This window comes from Natrix helvetica (assembly GCF_964273705.1).
Source record: "Natrix helvetica genome assembly, chromosome: 5".
Lineage (NCBI taxonomy): Eukaryota > Metazoa > Chordata > Lepidosauria > Squamata > Natricidae > Natrix > Natrix helvetica.
In genome coordinates, this window is record NC_138551.1 from 63,018,457 (window position 1) to 63,041,367 (window position 22,911).

The following is a 22,911-nucleotide window of genomic DNA, read 5'->3' on the forward strand; positions in this document are numbered from 1 at the left end:
TCTCACAAGGGTCGCTACTTCCAATACAGGGCTCTTCCCTTCGGCCTAGCCTCTGCACCACGCACGTTCACAAAGGTCTTGGTGGCATTGGCAGCTTACCTCCGCTCTGTACCGTTGAGGCTCCATTGCTATCTAGACGACGTGCTCGTGCAAGCCAACTCACACGCAAAGGCGGTTCTCGATCTTTGCCTGACCATCCAGACGATGCAGGCCCTGGGGTTCTCCATCAACTTTCCCAAAAAGTCATCTCTCACCCTCGGCAAAGATCCTTCATCTGGGGGCGGTGATAGACTCAGTGGCAGGCCTAGTTCGACTCTCTCCAGAACGGCTCTACCTGACCGCCTGGCACTTGAGCGAAGCCTTCTGAGGAAAGCCGATCTGTCCTCCCGGGTAATAGCTACCATAGAGGCATCCAGACGCTCTTCCACTACATGGATTTATAATCTCATGTGGTTGGCCTTTGTTAGATGGTGCAACCCCTCCAGATATGCCCTACCGAAGCTTCGGTTGCTCACATCCTCGAATTCCTCCAAAAAGGATTAGATGGGAGTCTCTCCCATAACACCCTTAGGCATCAGGCAGCGGCCTTGTCCTCAGTCATATCCGGGGATGGTCATTTGTCTCTGACGCACCTTCCTTTAGTCAAGAGATTTCTGAGGGGAGCCGCCGACTTGCAGCCTCCCCCCATACACAGGTTCTCCACTTGGGACCTACCTTTAGTGCTCAAGGCCTTGACATAGCCTCCCTTCGAGCCACTGCGCACAGTGCATCTTAGGTTTCTGTCCATGAAGGTGGCCGTTCTAGTCACCGTAACTTCTGCCAGGCACATTTCCGAGTTGGGGGCCTTGTCTTCCAAGGATGACCTTTGCCAATTTCACCAGGACAGGGTGATCCTCCGCTTGGACCCCACCTTCCTCCCTAAAGTCAATTCACCCACTGGGCACAGGAAGTTATCCTTCCTAAGTTTTGCCCTAATCCCTCCCATGAGCGGGAGCGTCTTTGGCACCGCTTAGAGTATGCTGCGCTTTACGCATATATCTCCGGTGCACGTCACTTATCCACCGCTCTGCAGCCCTTTTCATTTCCTTCCAACCTGACTCCTTGGGGGCCAGGTTATCATCTGCCACAATAGGCAGGTGGCTGCGTCAGGCCATCTCCACTGCCTACGAATTCCCGGGCCGGCCAGTCCCCTCAGGGATCACTGCCCATTCCACGCGGAGTGCCGCAGCCATGACAGCATGGGCCACTAGGGCCTCTTTCGAGGACATCTGTCGTGTGACCACTTGGGCCTTCCCATCCTCCTTCATCCGTCTCTATTGGTTGTATGCTTTTGCATCTGCAGAGGTGTCCTTTGGACGCAAGGTCCTACAGCAGGTGGTGACTGCCCCTTCCCCTGAGTCTTTGGTTACCTCCCTGGGACTGAGCTTGGGTACGTCTCACGTGTGGCCCCTCCCTCAAATCTACTGGAAAAAGAACATTGGTCCTTACCTGAATGTTTCTTTTCAATAGACGAGAGGGAGGGGCCACTTCCCACCCCAGTTATGTTAGTTGATAGTTAGTGGGCTGCAGGGTGGTCGGGTGGTTTGTTTTCCTTCTGTTTGTGGCTGTTCCTGTACAGTTACTTTTGGACATTCGCCTTCGAGGAACTGGGAGCCAACAGGGAAAAGAGGAGATTAAAATAAATTTCCCTCGGTCTTTGGACCAATCAGGCTTTTGGAATATCCCACGTGTGGCCACTTCCTCTCGTCTACTGAAAAGAAACGTTCAGGTAAGGACCAACATACTGCTTGGAATTCATGATTTCCTGCACAATTTGTATCCGACCAATACCAGAAGCAGCGATACAGCCTCAGATCATCATGTGCAATGGATGCTTCACAGATAGATTCAGGCCGTACGGCCTAAATTCTTCAGCCGGAAATCTTCTGACATACTTATTGCACTGATTCCCAGTCGAGTAGAAATTGCTCTTATCACTGAAGATGACCTTGGCCCACTGTTCGTTGGTCTCCTTGGCATACTCCTTGGCCCAAGCACGTCAACGAGAGCGGTGAGCGTCTGTGAGCAAAGGTTTACTTCGAGTCCTGCAGCATTTGAGCCCTCTGGCAAGCAGTCTGCGACGCACTGTGCTTGTGCACACTTTTACATCACATGTTTCACCCCAAATTCTTGTAATCTGAGGTGAGGTGAGCTTCCTGTTAGCCATCGAAATGCATTGCAGGGCCTGTTTTGTCAACTTTCTTGGTCTTCCAGAGCAGAGCTTGTCATCACTGAACCAGTTATTTGGTATTTTTCAACCACTCGGCTCACTGTGGTGCGATGGCATTTCACTCTCTTGGCTATTTCTGTACAGGAGTAACCCTCTTCATGAAGCACAATGATGCGATGCCGCTCCTCAGTACTGGTGAAAGCAAAGGTCTTCATCCTTGCCCGCAGCCAGAGCTAAATTACATTGCTCAATGCTTTTCATGCCTATTTATAGTCAGAGAGTATGACAACATTGATTGGCTCATAGATTTAGCCGCTGTGCATTTTGATTGGTCAGCCAAAGCTCGTTGCTGATTGGCTACTTTTGATCCTAACATTCTTGAAAATTCAAGTTGTGTTTGTTTTAGCACATAAACTCACTCAAAACCTTAAAAAGACTTTGGTTATATTTTAATAAAAACTATGCATCTCAATCAGACTACAGAAATTTTCATCAAAGTACTAATTTTGCATGGTTTCTATGAGTGAAAAGCTGATTAAACATGTAAATACAGCTTTAAACTGAAAGGGTACAAGGCTTTTTCGCATACTGTACAATACATAAAAACCATATAAACGTAACCATTGAGGCTATTTGGCCCATAATCAATGAAACCAAAATAGTCCTCTGGTTTTTTTTTTTTTTTGCCTAGAACACTCCTTTCAGCTGTCTGCTATCTATTGCATGAAATGATTTGTATTTGAACTCTATTAGCATACCGTGTTTCCCCGTAAATAAGACAGGGTCTTATTTTCTTTTGCCCCACAAAATGGCCTTGGGCTTATTATAGGGTTGCTGGGCAGCTGCTCCCTTGCAAACTGGCTCCCGAAGAGCCGGGCACAGTCTCAGGGGGTAAGCAGCCATGAGGTGACCACGCTCATGAGCAACCTCTCGGCAAACTCCCTCTCCAGCCGGGCAGAGCGCCATTCACTGACCTAGGTGGTATCCCTAGGGTGCCAAGGCACATGGCGCTCTGCCCGCTCCCTAGGTCCCGCGGCTTGGCACATTAGATATACCCCCTAGGTCAGTGCATGGAGCTTTGCCTGGCTGGAGAAGTGGGTTGCGTGAGCGCCTGTTCCGTCCCCAGCAAGTATGCCTCACCATGCCCTGGCCCAGCTCTCCCTGCAGGGCCAGGGCGCTGCCACCGCCTCCGCACTCCAAGCATAACTTCTTCTCCGGCTTCCAAACTCCAAAACTTGGCCGCTCTAGGAGTGCGCTCTATGGTTGTGGGCCAGTGCCAGACAAAGAGTCTTCCGGACAGAGAGTCTTCCAGCAGCCAGCCCACAACCATAGAGCGCACTCCTACAGCGGTCGCTACTGGAAGACTTAGCAGCCGAGTTTTGGAGTTTGGAAGCCGGAGAAGAAGTTATGCTCGAACCGCGGCGGCACCCTGGCCCTGCAGGGAGAGCTGGGCCAGGGCATGGTGAGGCTGAGAGGCATGCTTGCTGGGGGCGGAACAGGTGCTCCGCAACCCCCTTCTCCAGGCGGGCAGAGCTCCATGCACTGACCTAGGGGGTATCCCGAATGTGCCAAGCCGCGGAGCTGGAGGGCGGCCAGAGCATCACATGGCTTGGAGCCTTAGTGATACCCCTGCCCTGCCTGGCCGGAGGGGGGGTGTCCAGGGGGCTTATTTTCGGGGGTGGGCTTATATTTTTGCCCACATGAAAAATGTGGCAAGGCGTTAGTTTCAGGACAGGTTGTATTTTCGGGAAAACACGGTAGTAACCATGAAATATATGATTTCACTATTTTGTGTATTTACTATTATTATTATTTTCTTCACGCAGTGCTTACAAGTGAGGGAATAGTGTTTATTTCAGACTTCTCTCCTTCTAAAGCTCCTATCAGTTCAGGGAAAAAAGTATACATTTCCAGCCCTCATTCTAGTCCTGTTCATAATAAGTTGGTATCTGCCACAGGAGCTAAAAAGGCTCTGGACAAAGTAAAAATTCTCATCACTAATGAAAAACCAAGGTATGTATTGATTATGATTCCTCCTAATGTTCTCAAGAATTATTCTAGTCAAACTGACTTATTTAGTAATCATGCCCTTAAATCATAAACTTGATTGCTGCATTTTTCCCCTAGCAAACATTGAAATATATATTTTATTTCTGTCTCATTCCAAATAGTTTTCTTCAAATACTTAAACAAACGTGACGGTTTATATTGTAATGTGTTCTTAACAAGCAAACATTAATGCCTAAGTAGGATAAATACTTACAGTATTGCTTCATTTTTCAATAGCTTTTATGATAACTTCAATTTATTTTCTTATGTCTAGTTAAATTCTAGGGATTATGATGTACAGAATGGTCAAAAATGATACTAGGACTATCAGTGCATTCTTTGTAGCTTAATAAATGGTACAGACAATTTTTTGTGGTATTTTAAAATTTAAACTCTTAAGCTTTTAGTATTTCTCTTAGTCTGTGTCTTCCAGTTGATTTACCAAATAAATTTTGGATTTGCTAAGGTGGAGAAAAATTATGTACTGCTGGAAAGCATTGGGAAATAAGGAAGTTATCCCCTTCCAATTTCTAATTCACTAATGCAAGCCAATCAGTCAAAATAGGGATTTCTTGGAATAAATCTGCAAGCCTATATTAGCCCATATTTACTATCATATTAATTTATATGTGTATTTTACCTGGACTTCAATAAAATGAATATCACTAGCCAGCAGTCAAAACATCAAACAATAGATTCATTATGGCCTAGTCAGAACTCATGAACAAAGTAGAATATTAAATTCCTTTCATCAGTTCAAAAATGAAAATTACAATGCTGCAATATATGTTCATACAGTGTTTGCTATTTGAATGATCAATTAGCAAAAGGGCAAGGTTAAAAAACAGTCATGGTAGCTGTTTACAGGGCAATTTTATATACATAACCAATTAGATATTTATTTTTATGATTTTATTTATTAATTTTTGTTGCCACTCATCTTCCCTACAAAGTGACTCCTGGACAGCTTACAATTTATCAAAATGGGTGAAAAATAATTAAAAGATTAAAACAAACTAATGTTAACTGCTAAAACCATGTCAAAAGAGCCAAGAACTTCAAGAAGATGGAGATGAATGAGATCTTCTACCCTGTCAGCCACCTCTAGTAGTGAGCACTGTCTTTAGAACTCCAGGCTAACTGCCAAAGCCAGGTTTGATAACCTTCCAGAAGGCCAAAAGGGAAGAGACAGTGCTCGCCTCTGGTGGAAGAATGTTCTACAGAGATGGGGCCACAACAGAAAAGTCTCTTCTGCTGGGTCCCGCCTGTTTCAATACCTTAGCAGACAGGACAGGATCCATAGCAGGCCTCTTCTGCTGGCACGAGTGGGGCAGGCTTCTCTCATGGGGGAGAAAAGACTCATCAGCCACTTGAAATGCATATGTAATTTGGTTATGGATTTAATTTTAATTATTTGATTATTAATTGCTTGATAAAACATATCCCACTCTCAATTAAAAGCCTTTAATAAGTGTATTTGTGGTCTGTTTAGTGCTGAATCAGTAACATTGAATGACTGCCTTCAGCTATCCTACCTACCTTCCAAGCGAAATTACATGTTATTACTGTACCCAAGAGAAATCTTGGTTCTGGATCTTGAAGTCAATCAGACAGTAGGTGTAATAGCAATTGAAAGAACAGGAGTGCCTTTTCTACAGGTAATAATACCACTTACTGTAAGCATACCTTAGACAAAAGTTTTACATTTCACTTTCTTCTTTCTTTAACACGTAAAAATTCTAAATAAAAAAAATCTGGCTTCATTACCTGGTTTTGGTTTGATATATTAAGTGCAATCTAGCTTCTTTTCAGAAAGCTTCTTCCAAAAACATATCTATACCATGCTGCTTGCTTTGTATTTTCTATGGAAAGCACATGCCTTTGAGTCAAGCAACTGCCTGGAATCAATTTGCCTGCAGCTTTTCTGGTAAAATTTTCAAAAGTGGTTTGCCATTGCTGCTGCCTTAGGACTGAGAGACAATGGCTGGCTCTAAGTCACACTGCTGGCTTTGTGCCTAAGGCATGGCTATAACTCACATTCTCTTTCTATGTGTATATATGTGAGTGAGTGTGTGTGTGTGTGTGTGTGTGTAGGTGACCAGTTAGCCTGTTTAATTTTAAAATCCCAAAGCAAATTTAATTATGTTTTCTGCTTTGGCTGTGTTGTGTTTCCAAAATGAAAAAAGTTGGATATATTTTCACAGAGTTGAATTGAGTGAATCTACCAGTACTGTATAATATAAAAGTTTCCTACGCTAAATATTTTTACTGCTTAATGTATGTATAATTTCATAGTGTGTTATTGTTAGCATTTTAAGTTGCAACTGGTGGTTTAACAATTGTTCAAAGTTATGATAACCTTAGAAAGAGTGCTATACAACTTGTAAAGCATTTCTGGCCTTCATAAAATCCCACACCCTCTCTGTGGTCACATAATCACAATCTTGGATGCTTGGTGATTGGTTTGCACTTAGGATCAGTTGCAAAGCTGTCTGCAATGATTTCATTGCCATTTGCAGTTTTCTCTGCTGGTTTCCTTGGAAAATCAGTGTTGCAAACTTGGTGTAGAGCTGATCTGAGCTCATCCTGCAGCTCTTTGAGTATGAAAGGTCTGCCTGCCAGGAAGGAATAGCAGCTGGGTGGGAATTTCAGCTTCATGTGGAGTTGAGGTTGCCCTATCACTGCAGGTAGCCCTTTGAAATCTAGAACATGAGTTCCCTTTCTGCAATCCTCCTCTTCCACAGATGGAGTGGAATTCCTCAGAAGGGCTGCAAAAAAGGAGCTCAGATCCTGAAAATCTGACTTCCATTTCTGCAGCACTCCAAAGGAGTTCCCTCTTACACATAGAGGGGAAGGCAACTCCTCCAAAGGGCTGCAGAAATGGACGTCAGATCTGAACTTCATTCTGCAGCCTTTGAAGGAACTGTCTGTGTGCAGAAGGGAGGCAATTCAATTCCCTTTGGTATGGAGAAGGAAACTGTTCCAATGGGCTGCAGGAACAGAGCTGGGAACTTCAAAAATGGAGATCCACCTCTCTACTCTGCTGGAGGAGTTCATCTCCTTTCCAGGCATGCAAGACAACTGCTCCAGCGGACTGGAGAAACAGAGCTTAGAGCCTGAAAAATCCAGATCCTTTCCTGCAGCCTGCTGGAGCAGTTCCCTTCTCCATTCTGAAGGAATTGAATTCAATATCAGCAGGCATCCCCTTCACTGGGTCTGCTTAATGACCAAGGAGATCTCTTAACAAATGTAATCAGGAGAAATGGGATTGTGGTTGTTGAACAAAGCAGTCACATAGGCATCTTGCTTAATGATCATGGCACTCAGTGTCTGAGATTCCAGTCCCAATCGTGGTCATAAATAAAAGACTACCTGTAATATTATATCATTCACATTAAAAGGATTTTCTGCCAACTCCTGACATATGTATTGTGTTTCTATTATTAAGGGAAATAGCCTGATAAAATAGTATCACTGGATGCCCTTTCATTTTAGCGTTGATGATAAACAATATAAAATTCAAATACAATGTTCTATTTTTAAATATATTTACAATTTACTGTTCATTCTTTATTTTCTCTTTTACAAATAGCCTATAAAAGTATTGCTTAAGGAATATATAAGGATATTTGAAACTACTGGAAAAGTAGGCTGGCTATTCCTTAAAGTGCAAAGTTAAGTTAAACTTAAGACTTTAAAGTGAAACTGGTGAGCTATAGGTGAGCTTTAGGATAGCCTGAACCACTCAGTTTCAAGATCCAATGTAGAAACACTTTATACAACTATGACAATTCCTATTCGTTAATTTCCATTAAATGTATATTAAAAGTGTTACTTTCAGTCACTTTTTCCATATCTTTGTCTAGGTAATTCCTTGTTGCCAGCGTGATGGATTGTTCTGCCTACATGAAAATGGCTGTATAACTCTGAGAGTTCGTCGATCTACCACTAATTTAAGTGCTGTACCAAATGAAGACTCAGCAGGTAAGTCAGCATTCATATGCTTGCATCAGAAACTAGGAATTTATGTTTTAACTGAGAGTTAGTTTCACTGTTATTCAGATTACATGATTGTTTAGATTGCAGCTGAAATTAAAAATTAAAAAATTAGTATAATTTTAGTGTGATGGTATTTTATTATTTAATACAGATAACATGCTGATAATCCAATATAATAAAGATAGGTATGAATACAGATATAGAAATATATGGATTTGGACAGTGATCAAAAGGCACAACCTATATATGCTGTGATAATGTACATTGTATATTCCTATATTTAAGTCTCTAGCAACCATTTACTAAGTCTTTTATTGCGTTCAGTTATTCTACATAATGTGGTGTATGGCAAATTAACTTACTCTGCTAAAAAATGTCCAACCTCTGACATCAATATTACAAAATAGTTTGAGTTCATGTTATATTAATGTTATAGTGAAAAACAAAAGAGTAACATGAATGCATTTAATTCTAAGGACTGATAGCTACAAATACCTGGTATCTTACATTACAACATTTTCAGATCCTGACCCCATTCAGGAACTCATCTATGACTTACGAAGTCAGTGTGATGCCATTAGGGTTACCAAGACTGTTCGCCCATTTAGTATGGTGAGCTGCCCAGTGAATGAAAATTCTGTAGCTCTTATAGTCAGTGATGGAAGAGTAATGATATGGGAGCTGAAATCCACCATTTCAAGCCAAGGTGCACGTACCAGGTAACTTGGTGTCATTTTTTTATTACAGTATATATGTATGTAGGGAATGCTTTAGAATAATTATTACTCTGTATTTCTGGCATAAGAAGAACTGATGGCAGGTGGACCAAGGATGTGATAGAATGGATCCCACTTGATAAAAAGTGTCCATGAAGGCCTTGGAGAAGATGGATCGATGACATCAGCAAATATTGTGGGCCCAATTGGCAAAAGAAAGCTCAGGACTGTATGGGCTAGAAACATGCAAAAGAGGCCTTCATATTGCAGTGGATAGACAATGGCTGAAATGATGATGATGATGATGATGATGATGATGATGATGATGATGATGATGATGATGATGATGATGATGTTTTCTGGCATAGCTAGTCTGTGGTACACCTTTCTGGAAACAGAAAGTATGAAATACAAACACAATCCTCAAAAATATGAACATAGTTTGCACTTAACAACCACATGAAGATAATGCATGATAAAACTTGCATGTGATTTATATGGACTGCAGCTATATCAAGGTTAATAGTTCCATTGCCACCTGATGCTACATGAATCCCAGTACTTTATTCTTTAAGGAACCCTACATGCTATGGGTAAAGATGGTCATTACTCTAAAAGTTTGCCCTCCCATTTTCCCAAATCAGCTTCTCAAACCTATTTGTCTTTGTGCTTCAACATCAGGAAAATTCTTAATACGTGAAGCAGAAATTTTTCCTAGTTTGGGTTTTAGGTTGTGTCAAATAAATAAAGCCATTGGCAGCACTTTGGACTTGGTTTGCTGCATGCTGAGAATGCGGTCATTCAGAGTCATCAGCAACTTGAAAGCATGTAATCAGCCAATCATTCAGTGTTGAGTTTGTAATCCCCAAAATATGAATACTACTCAAATCTAATAAGCTATATATTAAGCAAAATGTAAATGTTTCCAAAAATTCTGTAAAATATAGAATTGTAGGCAGAACTTTTAGAGTAATGTTCTAAGCTTATTTTAGATAACTAGTCATGAAAGGAACGTGATTTAGAAAGGAGTTAGTGTGTTTTATGTATCTGCAAATTTATGGAGTAAATATATTAAATAGCAAAAATTATCAATTTTCACTGGATTTTGTTTATCTCCTTAATATATTTCACTGTTGACAGGTAATTAACACTTGCTAAAAGGCTCACTGTACTCCTAGCACATGTTGGAGCAGATAACACCTGAAATATTGTACATGAATTTTGGTCAATGGATTAGGAAAGTATTATTCTTTAACAGTTCTTGAAAATTTATTACTTTATCCCAGCCATGAATAATACTTTTATTAGAAAATTTTAAAAAAATACATGCAGGGAACTATTAGAGAAGAGATTAACTCTATTCCCTAAAATTTTGTAACCAGTGAAAATCAAGGTTACTTCATCCTGTTTACCAGTCCTCTTATACAATTTCATTTGGGTTCTATTTGTTAGTTATGCTAGAAGATAATTTAGTTCATGCTGAAGTTTTCTTGTTTATATTTTAGCCATTCCAACATATCACCCTTGTATTTACCTATCTCATTCTGTGGAACTCCTGTTGGGACCTTGCAGAATAAGCTTCCAGATCTGTCACTAGATAATATGATAAGTAAGTATATAAGTATAAGTGTTTATCCACTTCTAGAGAAAACCAAATATAGAACAATGAATAAATACTTATACACATGCATGTGTATGCATACCTTTTAACTGTTCTCATAAATTAAAAAAATATTGAACATATTATTTTTAAAAAGTGAAAAATGCACAACTTTTTTTTTCTTAAAAGACAGTAGCTATTCTTCTACAGTAAGTTTCATGATGTAATTGTGAAATATGATTGCATAGTTTGCTTTGTAATGCATGAACTAAGTCTATTTATTACTTTTCTTAATTGCTAATAGCTCTTTTAATTTATTTTATTGATTTATTTTAGTCATTAAAGTATTATTTACTTTGGTGAATGGCAGGGTATACTCTTCTATATATACAGGGTATACATTTCTGTATACTGTATATTTAAAAAACTTGATACCTTGTCCTTCCCAGGTGGAATATTTTCAATTATTATTAATCATAAAAGACTCTTGTTGCACCTTTCATTGCAAAATCCTTTATGGATAAATCCCAGAAGGGAAAATGCAAGAAGTGTTACATATGGATGATAGAAATGCCCATACATAAATATCCAGAATGATAAATCTATAAAAACTTCCTCACAGTAAATATTTTCTTAACATTTACAGTGTCAAGACTGTTGAAAGGTATTGCTTCGCTTGCATTTTCTAAGGATTTTTCTGTATTTTCTCTCAATTTTATTCAGGTTTCTTTCCCTTTCATTCTTTAATAATAAACGTTGGGTCATGACAATAAAATAAAAAGACGTGAAGGAATTAATAGTTGGATATATTCAAAGTTAAATGGTTAGGAAATGAAAAATGAATTATACTGTCTGGGTGATTTTGATTAAACATGTGCATTGTTAAATAGACAAATGCACAATTCTCACAGAAATTAATTCAGGTTGTTCTTAGATAATGCTAATATATAAAAATAACCTTTAAGTTCAAGTGGATTGTTGAATGCAGAAGCAATTACCTACTAAAACCATTACTGTAATGGAAATATTTTTTCTGTATGTGTGTATACACATCCACGCACCATGTTTCCCTGAAAATAAGACTGTGTGTTATATTAATTTTTGCTCCAAAAGACGCATTAAGGCTTATTTTCCGGTTAGATCTTATTTTTTTTGGAAATGCAGTACTAAATGCATCCTTCTGGCTGATGATCTTAACTGGGGCTTATGGTTGGGGTAGGGCTTATATTACAAGCATCTGAAAAAGTCATTCCATGGCTTATTTTCCAATTGGGTCTTATTTTCAGATAAACACAATATGTACGTACGTATGTATGTATGTATGTATGTATGTATACATACACACATGTATACACATGCACACACCCACACATTAATTGCATACATGCACACACAGGGAGAGTTGCATAATGCCAGAAATAACTTCTTTGTTTTCTGTTCTACGATAAAGGTGCACTGTCTACTGAAGATCAAGCAAAAAATTATTGTTTGCAAGAAGTGCATTTGAAGTTCATTTTAACAGGCCTCCTTTCGGGACTTCCTTTGCCTCCATTTGCTATTCGCATGTGTCCACCTCTTACCACCAAAAATATTAAGCAATATCAGCCCCTGCTTGCTGTCGGTAAGTATTGTTTAAGAAGTAAAGTAAATATATTGTTCTGTTTGACTATGAAATAATAGCTTTGTGTAATAAACTCAGTGCAGTTTCAGAATATATTTCTTTAGAAAAATAGCATGTCACTAAACTGCTGCAATCCTATTTTTTTCAGGTAAATGCTGCTTTCAAAATTTCATGAAAATATAATCTTACTTCCTCTGATTGTAGGTTTTTCGGCCTCATATTTTAGAAATTGCAACTGCTAACATATTTTTCAGACTATAAACCACTAAAAATGTAATGTTTTAAAATGAATCTGACCAATTTATCTCTTAACATAATTTTTGCAATAAAACACTGTCTCAGAAAGATGTGCTTATGTTTGGCTATATTTTCCTTAAAATTATTATTTGTCACCCAATAGGAATTCTATAGGTCATGTATAAAAATACTTACATACTATAGAATTGTTGTCTTAGATAAAATTTTATATAATTGAACAAATACTAAAGTAGCCTATTAAAATCCAAATGCCTAAGAAGAATTCTATAGACACTAAAATCCAGTGTAACAGTTTATAAAGTAACAAAATTTAAGAAAACTGTGAACATCCATCAGGGGAATATAGGAAAAGTAGGAAGCAAGAATATTCCATAATAAGAAGGAAGAGAAGTCTGGATAGTGGACATTGCGGTATCTGAACACACCAGAATAAAAATTGAGAAAATTACAAAATACAAATACCTCCAAATAGAAGTTGAATGATTTTCACAAAAAAAGCAAAGATAATACCAATAGTAATAGGCACCTTGAGTGCAATTCCAAAACATATCGAACGCCGCTTGAATACATTGAATACATTGACAAAATTGCTATCAGTCAATTGCAAAAGGCAACTTTACTTGGAAAAGCTTACATCCTTAGATGATACCATCAAAGAACAACACCTGCCTATTCCAGGATCTTGGGAAGGACTCAATAGATGGATAAAAATGCCAAATCCAGTCTAAACAACTGGCTGGCAGTGTGAAAAGATTTGATAGGTAGATAAAAATGCCAAATCTATCTAAAATCTTGCTGTGTAAAGAACTATAATAATATTTCAAACAATATTTGCCTGTCTCAGGTCCTTGGGAAGGACTTGACATGTGAATTAAAATGCCAGGTAGATACAGATACAGATTAACAGAATTGGAGGCTAGTCCAAATCCTCGCCCCAGCAGATCCTTCACCATTTTTGACAGATGGCAGTCCAATCTCTTCTTGAAAGCCTCCAGTGATGAAGCTCCCACAACATCTGAAGGCAAGATGTTCCATTGATTGATTGCTCTCACTGTCAGAAAATTTTTCCTTATTTCCAGGTTAAATATCTCCTTGTTCAGTTTCCATCCATTAATCCTTGCTTGGTCCAATCCAGTTCAAACATCTGGATGATTGTGACAAACAAACAAATAAATAAACAAATAAACGAACAAACAAATAAATAAATAAATAAATAAATAAATAAGATAAAATATAAGATATGATATAAAAAACTGATTGCACAACAAAGTATAATTAAAAACATCATCAACAATAATAATTAATGCCAGGTGAAATTCTCTGGAGTGGCACTTCAGAATTCAAAGTCAGTTGTAAACAGGTTTATTTAAAGCTGTATAATTATCTTCCCAATATTACCATCTGATTCCTATGATTCCTATCCATGGAGCCATACAATGAAATTTCTTCTTATGCAGGTTAAAGAAGACATGTATTCTGATTACTCTGTATCATGTTAAAGAAGCCTAAATAAGGACAATTTATATTCTGTAATAGTGTTTCAGAATTGGTACCCACCAATTGCCTTGAATAAATTATTCATCTTCCTGTGAATATAGACAGTTTTTATCTTTGAATACTTTCCTGATCCTTGGTTAAGTAGAAATTTTGAGTGGTAAGGATCTCTCTTTCCTCAGCAGCCATTCATATAGAGGGTTTACATCAACTTTGTAAATTGACATTGCTAATTTGCTATGGATAATAGCCTACATGCTCATTGTTGCTATAGAAGAATCAGGAAAATTAACTCAACACTCATTTTTATTCTCAAAGCTGAATGTAAAACATTAATATAAATTGTTATTTTTATATATAATGAAAAATGATTCTTTGCAGGAACAAGCAATGGGTCGGTCTTGGTATATAATCTTACTAGTGGATACGTATATAAAGAATTAAGCATTCATTCCTGTGAAGTCAAGTGAGTTACTTTTAATTGTTGTTTATCCTGGAAGCGGTTGGGGAAGAAAATAAAATATTAAATGCAAACATTTGACTTTTTCTGAGATGATATTCCTTTGGTAAAATAATGTTACTTCCTTAAATAGAATCACGATTAGTTGGTTGTAAATATGATTTTGAGTAATAAATATTTGAATTGGTAACTACTATGCATACCTGAACATAAAAAAATGTTTAGTACATTGCAATATAGACAGCCCTGCCTGGTTCAAATAAGATTCAAGCCATTTATGAGGGGAAGTTTTTAAAGTTGTTCAAAATGTCTTGTTCCCAATAGCTAGCAGAACCTGGGATCATGAATAGAGGATCATTCAGGGTTTGGGAGAAAAAAGATTGCTTAATATTCCCCTGTGTTTATTGCTTAAAATCATTCTGTTTTTCCTATAGGACAAAATAGAGTACCTTTTTCTCATTTAAAAGAATAGCTCAGGACTATCCATCAAACTGACAAACTGAGATAACTTTCTAGTTCTGGTTAGGGTTTTTGATATTCTTTATTTATTCATGTTTTTGAAAGCATCAGATAGAATAATGAAATGACATACACTTGACTGTGTTCCAAAAAGCCTGTTTCATTCAAAATTATATTCTTCATTAGATTTCTTTTTTAGAAGTTTCTGCTGTTACGCCTTAGATGGTAGCTAGCTTTAATTAAGAAAATGCAGTCTCACCATCTGTCAGATTATAAATCTTTAAAAATACCTGAGCTAAGAAGCACTTTATAAACATAAACCGCAATGTGATGTCAAATGTAATCTTGCCTCTTTGCCATCTTCAGGATTTGATCAGTTAATATGAGAGGAAAAAAAGAAGGAAAACCTAGTTATTAGCTTTAGGAAGGAATCAGGCATTTTTCTCATTGATTCTTTCCAAAATTTTTGACCATAATAATAAATGTTATAACTTAAATAAGATTAGATTTCATTCTTCCTGCTTTCCATTTTTCCTAATCCTTTCTTGATTTGTGCATTAATTGTACTGTGCAATACTGCATGCTCCTAGAGGGTTTTCTGGCTGAAGACCAATGTCAGATGAGCAACCTAAAACCATGGAAAGTTATTTAAATCACACTTTTCTCCAGTGAATTGCTAACTGATTTGGGACTCACCATAATCTTTCAGTTTTATGTTATTTTTTAAATGACAGTGATAAATATTATTTTGGTCATCTGTGCCTAAGCAGTTTGTTCCAACATTTTTAAAGCTTTAAGTATGCCTGAAAGAATTTCACCTAAAACATGACACTTACCTGTAGCACATGGCAGACCAAACCAGAATTTGCCTTATTTAAGTACTAAGCATGACAAAACTGCAAGAAGTAGATGATAACTTAATATGTACCTTGTTGCCAAGATCATATAGAAGATTCCTATGTATGTATCTCATATTTTAACGCGAGTCCTTTGTGATCTCAGGCCTAAGAAGGGGGAAAAAAAGGATTAGAACACAACTTCTCCAACATCCTATATCCAGATATGTAGGGATTAACACCAGACAAAACTATCAGGCTGAAAACATTTCCCTAATCAAGAAACTGCCACAGTGAAAACCATACCCTCATCAAAACTGACAACAAGCTACCCAAAAAGGGAACAAATCCCACATTTACTCTCATTGATGATATTACCTAGCTGGGTAATGAAACAGCCAAGCACAGAAATAAATATATAAAGGATTTGTGTTGCTCATAGAGGTCACTGGGGGAAGTAGCCATTCTGTGTTGCTTCTAAGTTTTACATAATTTCTGTTCTCTGTCATCTTCTAATTGTTACTGGCATTGTATATTGGATATTCAAATACTGTTTGCAACATCTCACAGTCACATGTTTTGGTTTTTAATGTTTTTTATCCATTTCTGGTTTCTGGCAAAAAAATGTTCATTTGATAAAATGGATTCACTGAATAATTGCCATGTTTGCTTAACAACCATTACATTTGCTTAGTGATTGCAGCAAAAAATAGGAAAATCAGAGATTGTCATGTGGTGACCCACTTAACAACTGCAATGACTTACAACTATAATTCCAGGCTCAATTATTGTCCTACTTTGACGACTACCTGTACTAAAATGATTTAGCACGTTTTGGCTGCTGGATGAATATAACGAAGGAATTTGATTTCTTCATTGTTTCTTTACTGCAGCTAGAAAGGAACTCATGAAATAAATTACCTTGAATTATTCAGAGATTTTAAAGCTCTGAGACTCCATATTTCTGTTCTATAAATCCACTGCAAGGGCTATTAATAAAGTTCATGAGTGTTACATTTTAAGCACAGAGTTGTAATCTATAAAACAAGTGTAGCGTGACCCTTAATTGCATTAAATGTCAGTTTTTATGCCAGTGTACTTGAAATTTGGAGATTGAAAATTGACTGTTTCTGAACACTTCCAATATAATTGGAATACTTATCGTAATGCAAAGTTTCAAATGTAGCTTTGACATTCTCCATTTACATGAAAATACAGATTTGTGTTCAGAGTACATGCTGCATGTTTAGCTTTTAATTAAATTAGATCTTTAGGCCTATGAAAAAAGGGTATGAACAACAGAGCTAGAGAATACAGAGCTTGCTGAATATTGTAGCCTTCAGGAAATCTTGAATAACTTTGCAGATACATGTTTTAATTTACTAGAAATACTACTAGAAATAGTCTTTTTTTTTACAATTGTACATGAATTGCAGCATTTATTCTTACAAGAAAATTATACATATGCAAATAATAATTTGCTTTCATCCATGTATTTATCTGTAGATTTATATTATTGATACTTCATATTTTAATGGAAAATATATACGAGTGCTGAATGTAAAGCAACATTAATAATTTTTGCCTTATATTTTCTTATAAAACTATATTCTTTAAAGTATTGCTAAGTTAGCTGCTGTGTTACTGCTAGTAATAATGCAGCTTATTTAAAGGAAAATAGTGTAATTATTCAGTATCAATCCAGTGGTTTTGCAACATTTTTAAATCTCTATTCTCAATTTATACAGAACTTTAAAATAATGAGACTTCTTTTTTTTTACTTGGAATTTTGAACTAATTTTTAATGACTTTTTGGAATTAAACTGTTGAAAATATTATTACCGTTACTCATGTAACTTTTGTATATATTAATCTTTTTGTATAGTGAATCCATGGCATGATAAGATTTTTTTTTTTCATTTCAAGGGCAATGTTTCAAGGGAATCATTGAATATTGTAAAGTGTATTTACTCCCCCCTCCAATGCATATTGAGTATTTTTGCTCCTTATCCCATAAGATTATACTATTTCCTATACTTTAAAATGCCTGTATAATATACTTCAATATTATTCCTTGGTAGGGGTATTGAATGGACAGGCTTGAATGGCTTCCTTTCATTTGCTACGTCTACACCTAATAATTTGGGATTAGTGAGAAACGAATTGCAAATAGTTGATCTTCCCACAGGTAAATTCTTTGCACAATATTATATTTGATGATAAGATAGAGGAATGGAGCTGTGCAGAGTGGATTTCTACTGAATTCTGTCTGATGGATTTAAAGCTATTACAATAGCAGAAATATATGAGATGAATGGCTAATGCATTAAAAACATATTAAAATTTTTAGATAACTAAAGCTCAGCAAGCTCAATATATTTTAAATTTATATTTTGTCTTCAAGACATAAATTGGAAGATTTTGCCATTATATGCAAAACTGTTGAACACTGTTTACATGAAAAGCCTTTGGCTTCCTCTGAGAATACACATTCAAAACTAATTTTAAAAGCTTGCTACTTCAGTACTTCTTAGATTTAATAAATGTATTGTTACAACATTATTACATTTTAAAGACCCAACTCTTCTTTATACATATTAGTGTTGATGCTATAGCTTCTGCTCAGTTGATAACAGTGGGAGATATAAAGGTGTTTCCATATGTGGATGCACATATGGAAATACATAATTTCTTGGACCTTAACACTAGAAAGATAAGTGATTTAACTTTGAAATGTTGGTTTACTCAGTGCATTCACCAGTAAGTGTATGTGTCTCAATTAGGATTCAGACCTTGATCTTATGCTTAAATGATGTGACTTTTACACTATGCCACAATGGTTTTCATATACCATTAGCTTGGCCCTACATTGGTATAATGCCTTTCTTTAAAAAAAAAAGCAACAAACAAATGTTTAAAAATGTTATACATTTTTTAACATTATATTCAGCAAAGCTTTTAAATAGATTAAGTCTTAAATTCATTTGGGTGAGTTTTAAATTTATTTGCATGGAATTTAATTTTTATCCATAATCTGTGCTGCATTGTATGTTGATCTCACTAATTAAAGAAAACTGCTGCCAAAAGAAAGTACAGTTTTAGAAACGTGATGGAATAGAAACTGACATTCTATTTTCTGATAGATCTGTTCCAAATATTTAAACACAGTTTTATATTAATGCATATTATGCATATTTCATATTATGTAATACTGGTGGGAAAGAAAGATGGGCACAAAATTCTAGATAATTCTAGTTTGGTATATCTCATAAATAAGCATGGGAGAATCATTATGCAGTTATCGGTGTATGAACTAGTGATTATTAATATCAAATTCTCTGCAGAACATTCTGAAAAAAGTGATCGAAACTCCCATATATTGTAAAATTGGGATATATAAATATCAGTGAGAGCAAGTGGTTGCTCTTCAGTATGATGAATGTAATGGTTGCCGCAACATTTACATGAAAAGAACCTCTGCTAGCTGTTTGAATCATCTTTAGATCATAACATAACTTTTTGCAGAAGTTATTATGTCATGAATCTTAACAAAAGTAGCTTGTGTAAATAAGACACTTAAGAGACTTTCAGCACTGGGAACTGATTGAATCAATACAATTAGAATAGAGCTGGAAGGGTTCTTGGAGTCCATCTGCCTGCTCAAGATAGAGACCCTATATCATTTCAGACAAGTGGCTGTCTACCTGTTTGGGTTGAACGGATAGGCTTAGTACAAGATCACAGAGAAAGTGTTTTCATTTACTATAATTTACACTGAGCTTTTAAAATTGTGAAAAAAATAAATGTGAAAAATGGGATGGCTTAGGGCCAAAAGTTTAGCAATATTTCATGTTCATTAACTCAATTTGGGGTTTATTTATAATGCACAAAACAAAGTTATGGAACTTGGAAACTAATGTTAAGAAGGCAAAATGTAATGAAATTAAAATAAGAATAAAATAAGAATGTAAAAATAATCAGCCACGACAGGTTTGTCTGTGTTGGAGAGTTTACATATGTTGTGCATCATCTTCTTAGGTAGGAGCATTGCCTTTCGTGGGGAGCGAGGCAACGATGAACCAGCAATTGAAATGATAAAGGTGTCCCACTTGAAGTAAGCAAGTCTCTGTAGTGGGTTTTATAAAATTCCTTTCGAAAGTTACTCTAATTATTTACATGTTTATATAGAATCTATTGTTTAACCCACTTTGAATGAATTTATTTCAAGCAAATAAATTTGAATGTTCAAGTGAAAAACTGGTGCATGTAACAGTGCTGTCTATCATTCAAATGCTGAGTGGCTTGTTGGTGAAGAGCGTATAGAATTATTCTTATTCTTCTGTTCCCCTTTAGAACAGGGTTGTCAAATTCACAGCCCATGGGCCAGATGCATCACATGTAGGTCACACCCACTCCCATTTTAACAAAGGGGGGGGAAGTCACGATGTGTGACAATATGATGATGCAAGTTTGACACCCCTGCTTTAGAACCATTTCCTATTGCTTTCTGCAATAATACGACACTAAAAATATTCTATTTCAAAGTAATGCTAGAATTTATCTATTTTATATATAAGAAAATAAGATATATGCCTTGTCTTCTTCATTTCCCACGTTAACATGTATTAGATGTTAGGATTTCATAAATTGTTTTTCATAAATGCTATGTTGTTGTTAATTTCATCTCTTTAAAGAAGTAAATTTAAGCTTCTTTAGGCCTTTATCAGCAGAGTCATAGGGTTAGTTATTAGGAGCAATATTGTGTTGGTAAATTGTTTATCTTAACTTAGCTTACAAACCACTTAAAACCAACTGGGCAGTTCCAGATCAAAAATTATTAGAATTATTTATATATATTTATAAATTATATTTACATAATAAATATATAAATTATTTATATAAAACCCTTAAATAGATATTCTAGGACAGTAAATAAAACAAGATGAAATATTTGTTATGAAATTTTCTTGTGTGTTTCTTACCTTGGTTTTTTTTTTTTTTAAACCAATTTTAGGCAGTATTTGGCAGTTGTTTTCAAAGATAAGCCTTTGGAATTATGGGATATCAGGACATGTACTCTTCTCAGAGAAATGTCTAAAAACTTCCCTACAATTACTGCTTTGGTAAGAGAGAAATTTTATCTAGCTTCTTTTGTGTGTGTGTGTGTGTGTGTGTGCGTGCGTGCGTGCGTGCGTGCGTGCGTGCTATTCTTGCATGAGTTGAAGTTTTCTTGAAAAATTCTTAAAATCCATTTGGAATAAATACATACATTATTTTCTTTTTTGAATTCAGATTATTAGAAAAACTGCAGTATTGACTTGTATAGTCTTTTTTTTTTAATCCAAATATATTTGAGTGAAATTTGTATTGATAAATTTATCAATTGATATATGTGGAAAGTTCTGGGTTTCCTTCTCTTAGGAATGGTCCCCTTCTCATAATCTGAAGAGTTTAAGAAAGAAGCAGCTTGCAGCCCGTGAGGCTATGGCAAGGCAAACAGTGGTATCAGATACAGAGCAGAGCAGTCTGGAGTCTTCAATGATCAGGTATCATACCAGTTTAAATGAAAATTTATCTTAAGTATTTCTCAGAGAGGTCATTTGCCCAAGATTATTTCCCATTAGCATTTCTGTCACTAGTTCTGGACTATGAAAATAAAAAGGTTAGCTGGACTGTAATTTAAATCAGCTACCAACCTGATAGTGTTGCAGCATTTGAACAGCAACAGAAAGAATTAAATGTTAAAATGTGTTGTACAGAGCTGCAGTAAAATACATCCTTTGTTTATTTCATATAAGGGGACAATTTAATATTGAAATACAATTTTATTAATCCACTTTAAAAATATGGATTGTATTTGATATATTTTTACTTATTTCTTTCAAATAAATATGGCTGCCTACCTTACACATGATAGTCCTAGGTGTTTTACAGCAATAGTAATACGTCATAATATTTCTTTATGGTAAATTGCTTAATACAAGATTCCTTTCTTGTATTGTATATTTTAAACATTTGTACACATGCACCCATATTATAGATGTAGACTAGATGAAACACTCACTGATTTTTCTTTTAAAGCTTGTTGCAGGAAGCAGAGAGTAAATCTGAATTAAGTCAGAACATTTCTGCTCGGGAGCACTTTATTTTTACAGATACTGATGGACAAGTTTATCACTTGACAGTGGAAGGAAATTCTGTCAAAGACAGTGCGAGAATTCCTCCTGATGTAAGTTTGTCGTTGAATGTCTGTTTTCAATAGTTATAGATCTAAAAAGTTTGTAGTAAATGTAATGAAAGTTCCTACTTTTTTTACTTTTAAAGAGAAAATGAAGGAAAGTGCAATATCTTGTTTTTTGACATACAAATAAAAATAATTCACCCTTCCATGAATTCGTTTTATTTTGCCCATTACAGTCATGCTACAGAGTGCGGCTTCAAAACCTGTTATAAGATCTTGAAAGTATTTCTGAAGAATTTCTGCTCTACCTTCTTTCTGGAATGTAATCCAGAAAGGTTGCATTATTGGGCAATCTGATACTGTGCAGTAGATTCACTTTATTATATCAGTTACACTTATTTTGTCAACTCCAAGTTGGTAAAATCAACTTGGAGTTGAGCAATGGCTCAGCAGTTAAAGATGCTTGGGTTGTCTGCTGGAAAACTGACGGCCTGGGTTCAAGACCCGAGCGCCATGCAATGGAGTGAGCTCTTGTTCCTGCCCCAGCTTCTGCCCATCTAGCAGTTTGAAAGCATGCAAATGCGAGTAGATAAATAGGTACCACTTCAGTGGGAAGGTAACAGCGTTCTGTGTATCTTCGGCCTATAGTTATGCTGGCCATGACCACAGAAAATGTCTTTGGACATCTCTGGTTCCCTCAGCCAAGAAATGGGGATGAGCACTGAGCCCTAGAGTTGGACATGAGTAGACAAGGAAAGATTCACCTTTAGAATCTCACTACAATTCTCTAACATGTATTTGTGTTGTATGCAGCTGACATTCATAAATAATATTTAACTTGAATTACTGCCTCATGCTAGTCTTAAAAGTGCAATTGCTTGTCCATACGCTCCCCTTGGCCAGTTATGTATATTAATAAATGGATTAAAATTCCATTTTGGGGATTAAAGTAATGTTTATTAATGTTTATTAATTAAACTATTAAATGATTATCCAATTGACTTATATGTTTAAATAATGATGGGTGTG

General features: G+C 36.4%; 1 protein-coding gene across 1 annotated transcript in view; it reads left to right on the top strand.

The window, feature by feature from the left end:
• The window catches only part of WDR11 (WD repeat domain 11), a 58,475-nt gene that overhangs the window by 12,231 nt on the left and 23,333 nt on the right, over positions 1–22,911 (top strand). The window contains exons 5-16 of the mRNA XM_081955331.1: positions 4,036–4,222; positions 5,751–5,916; positions 8,125–8,242; positions 8,781–8,976; positions 10,479–10,582; positions 12,024–12,194; positions 14,328–14,412; positions 17,783–17,889; positions 19,740–19,815; positions 20,716–20,824; positions 21,123–21,247; positions 21,783–21,930. Of these exons, the coding sequence (XP_081811457.1) occupies positions 4,036–4,222; positions 5,751–5,916; positions 8,125–8,242; positions 8,781–8,976; positions 10,479–10,582; positions 12,024–12,194; positions 14,328–14,412; positions 17,783–17,889; positions 19,740–19,815; positions 20,716–20,824; positions 21,123–21,247; positions 21,783–21,930 (1,592 nt within the window). The remainder of the gene's footprint in view (positions 1–4,035; positions 4,223–5,750; positions 5,917–8,124; positions 8,243–8,780; positions 8,977–10,478; positions 10,583–12,023; positions 12,195–14,327; positions 14,413–17,782; positions 17,890–19,739; positions 19,816–20,715; positions 20,825–21,122; positions 21,248–21,782; positions 21,931–22,911) is intronic.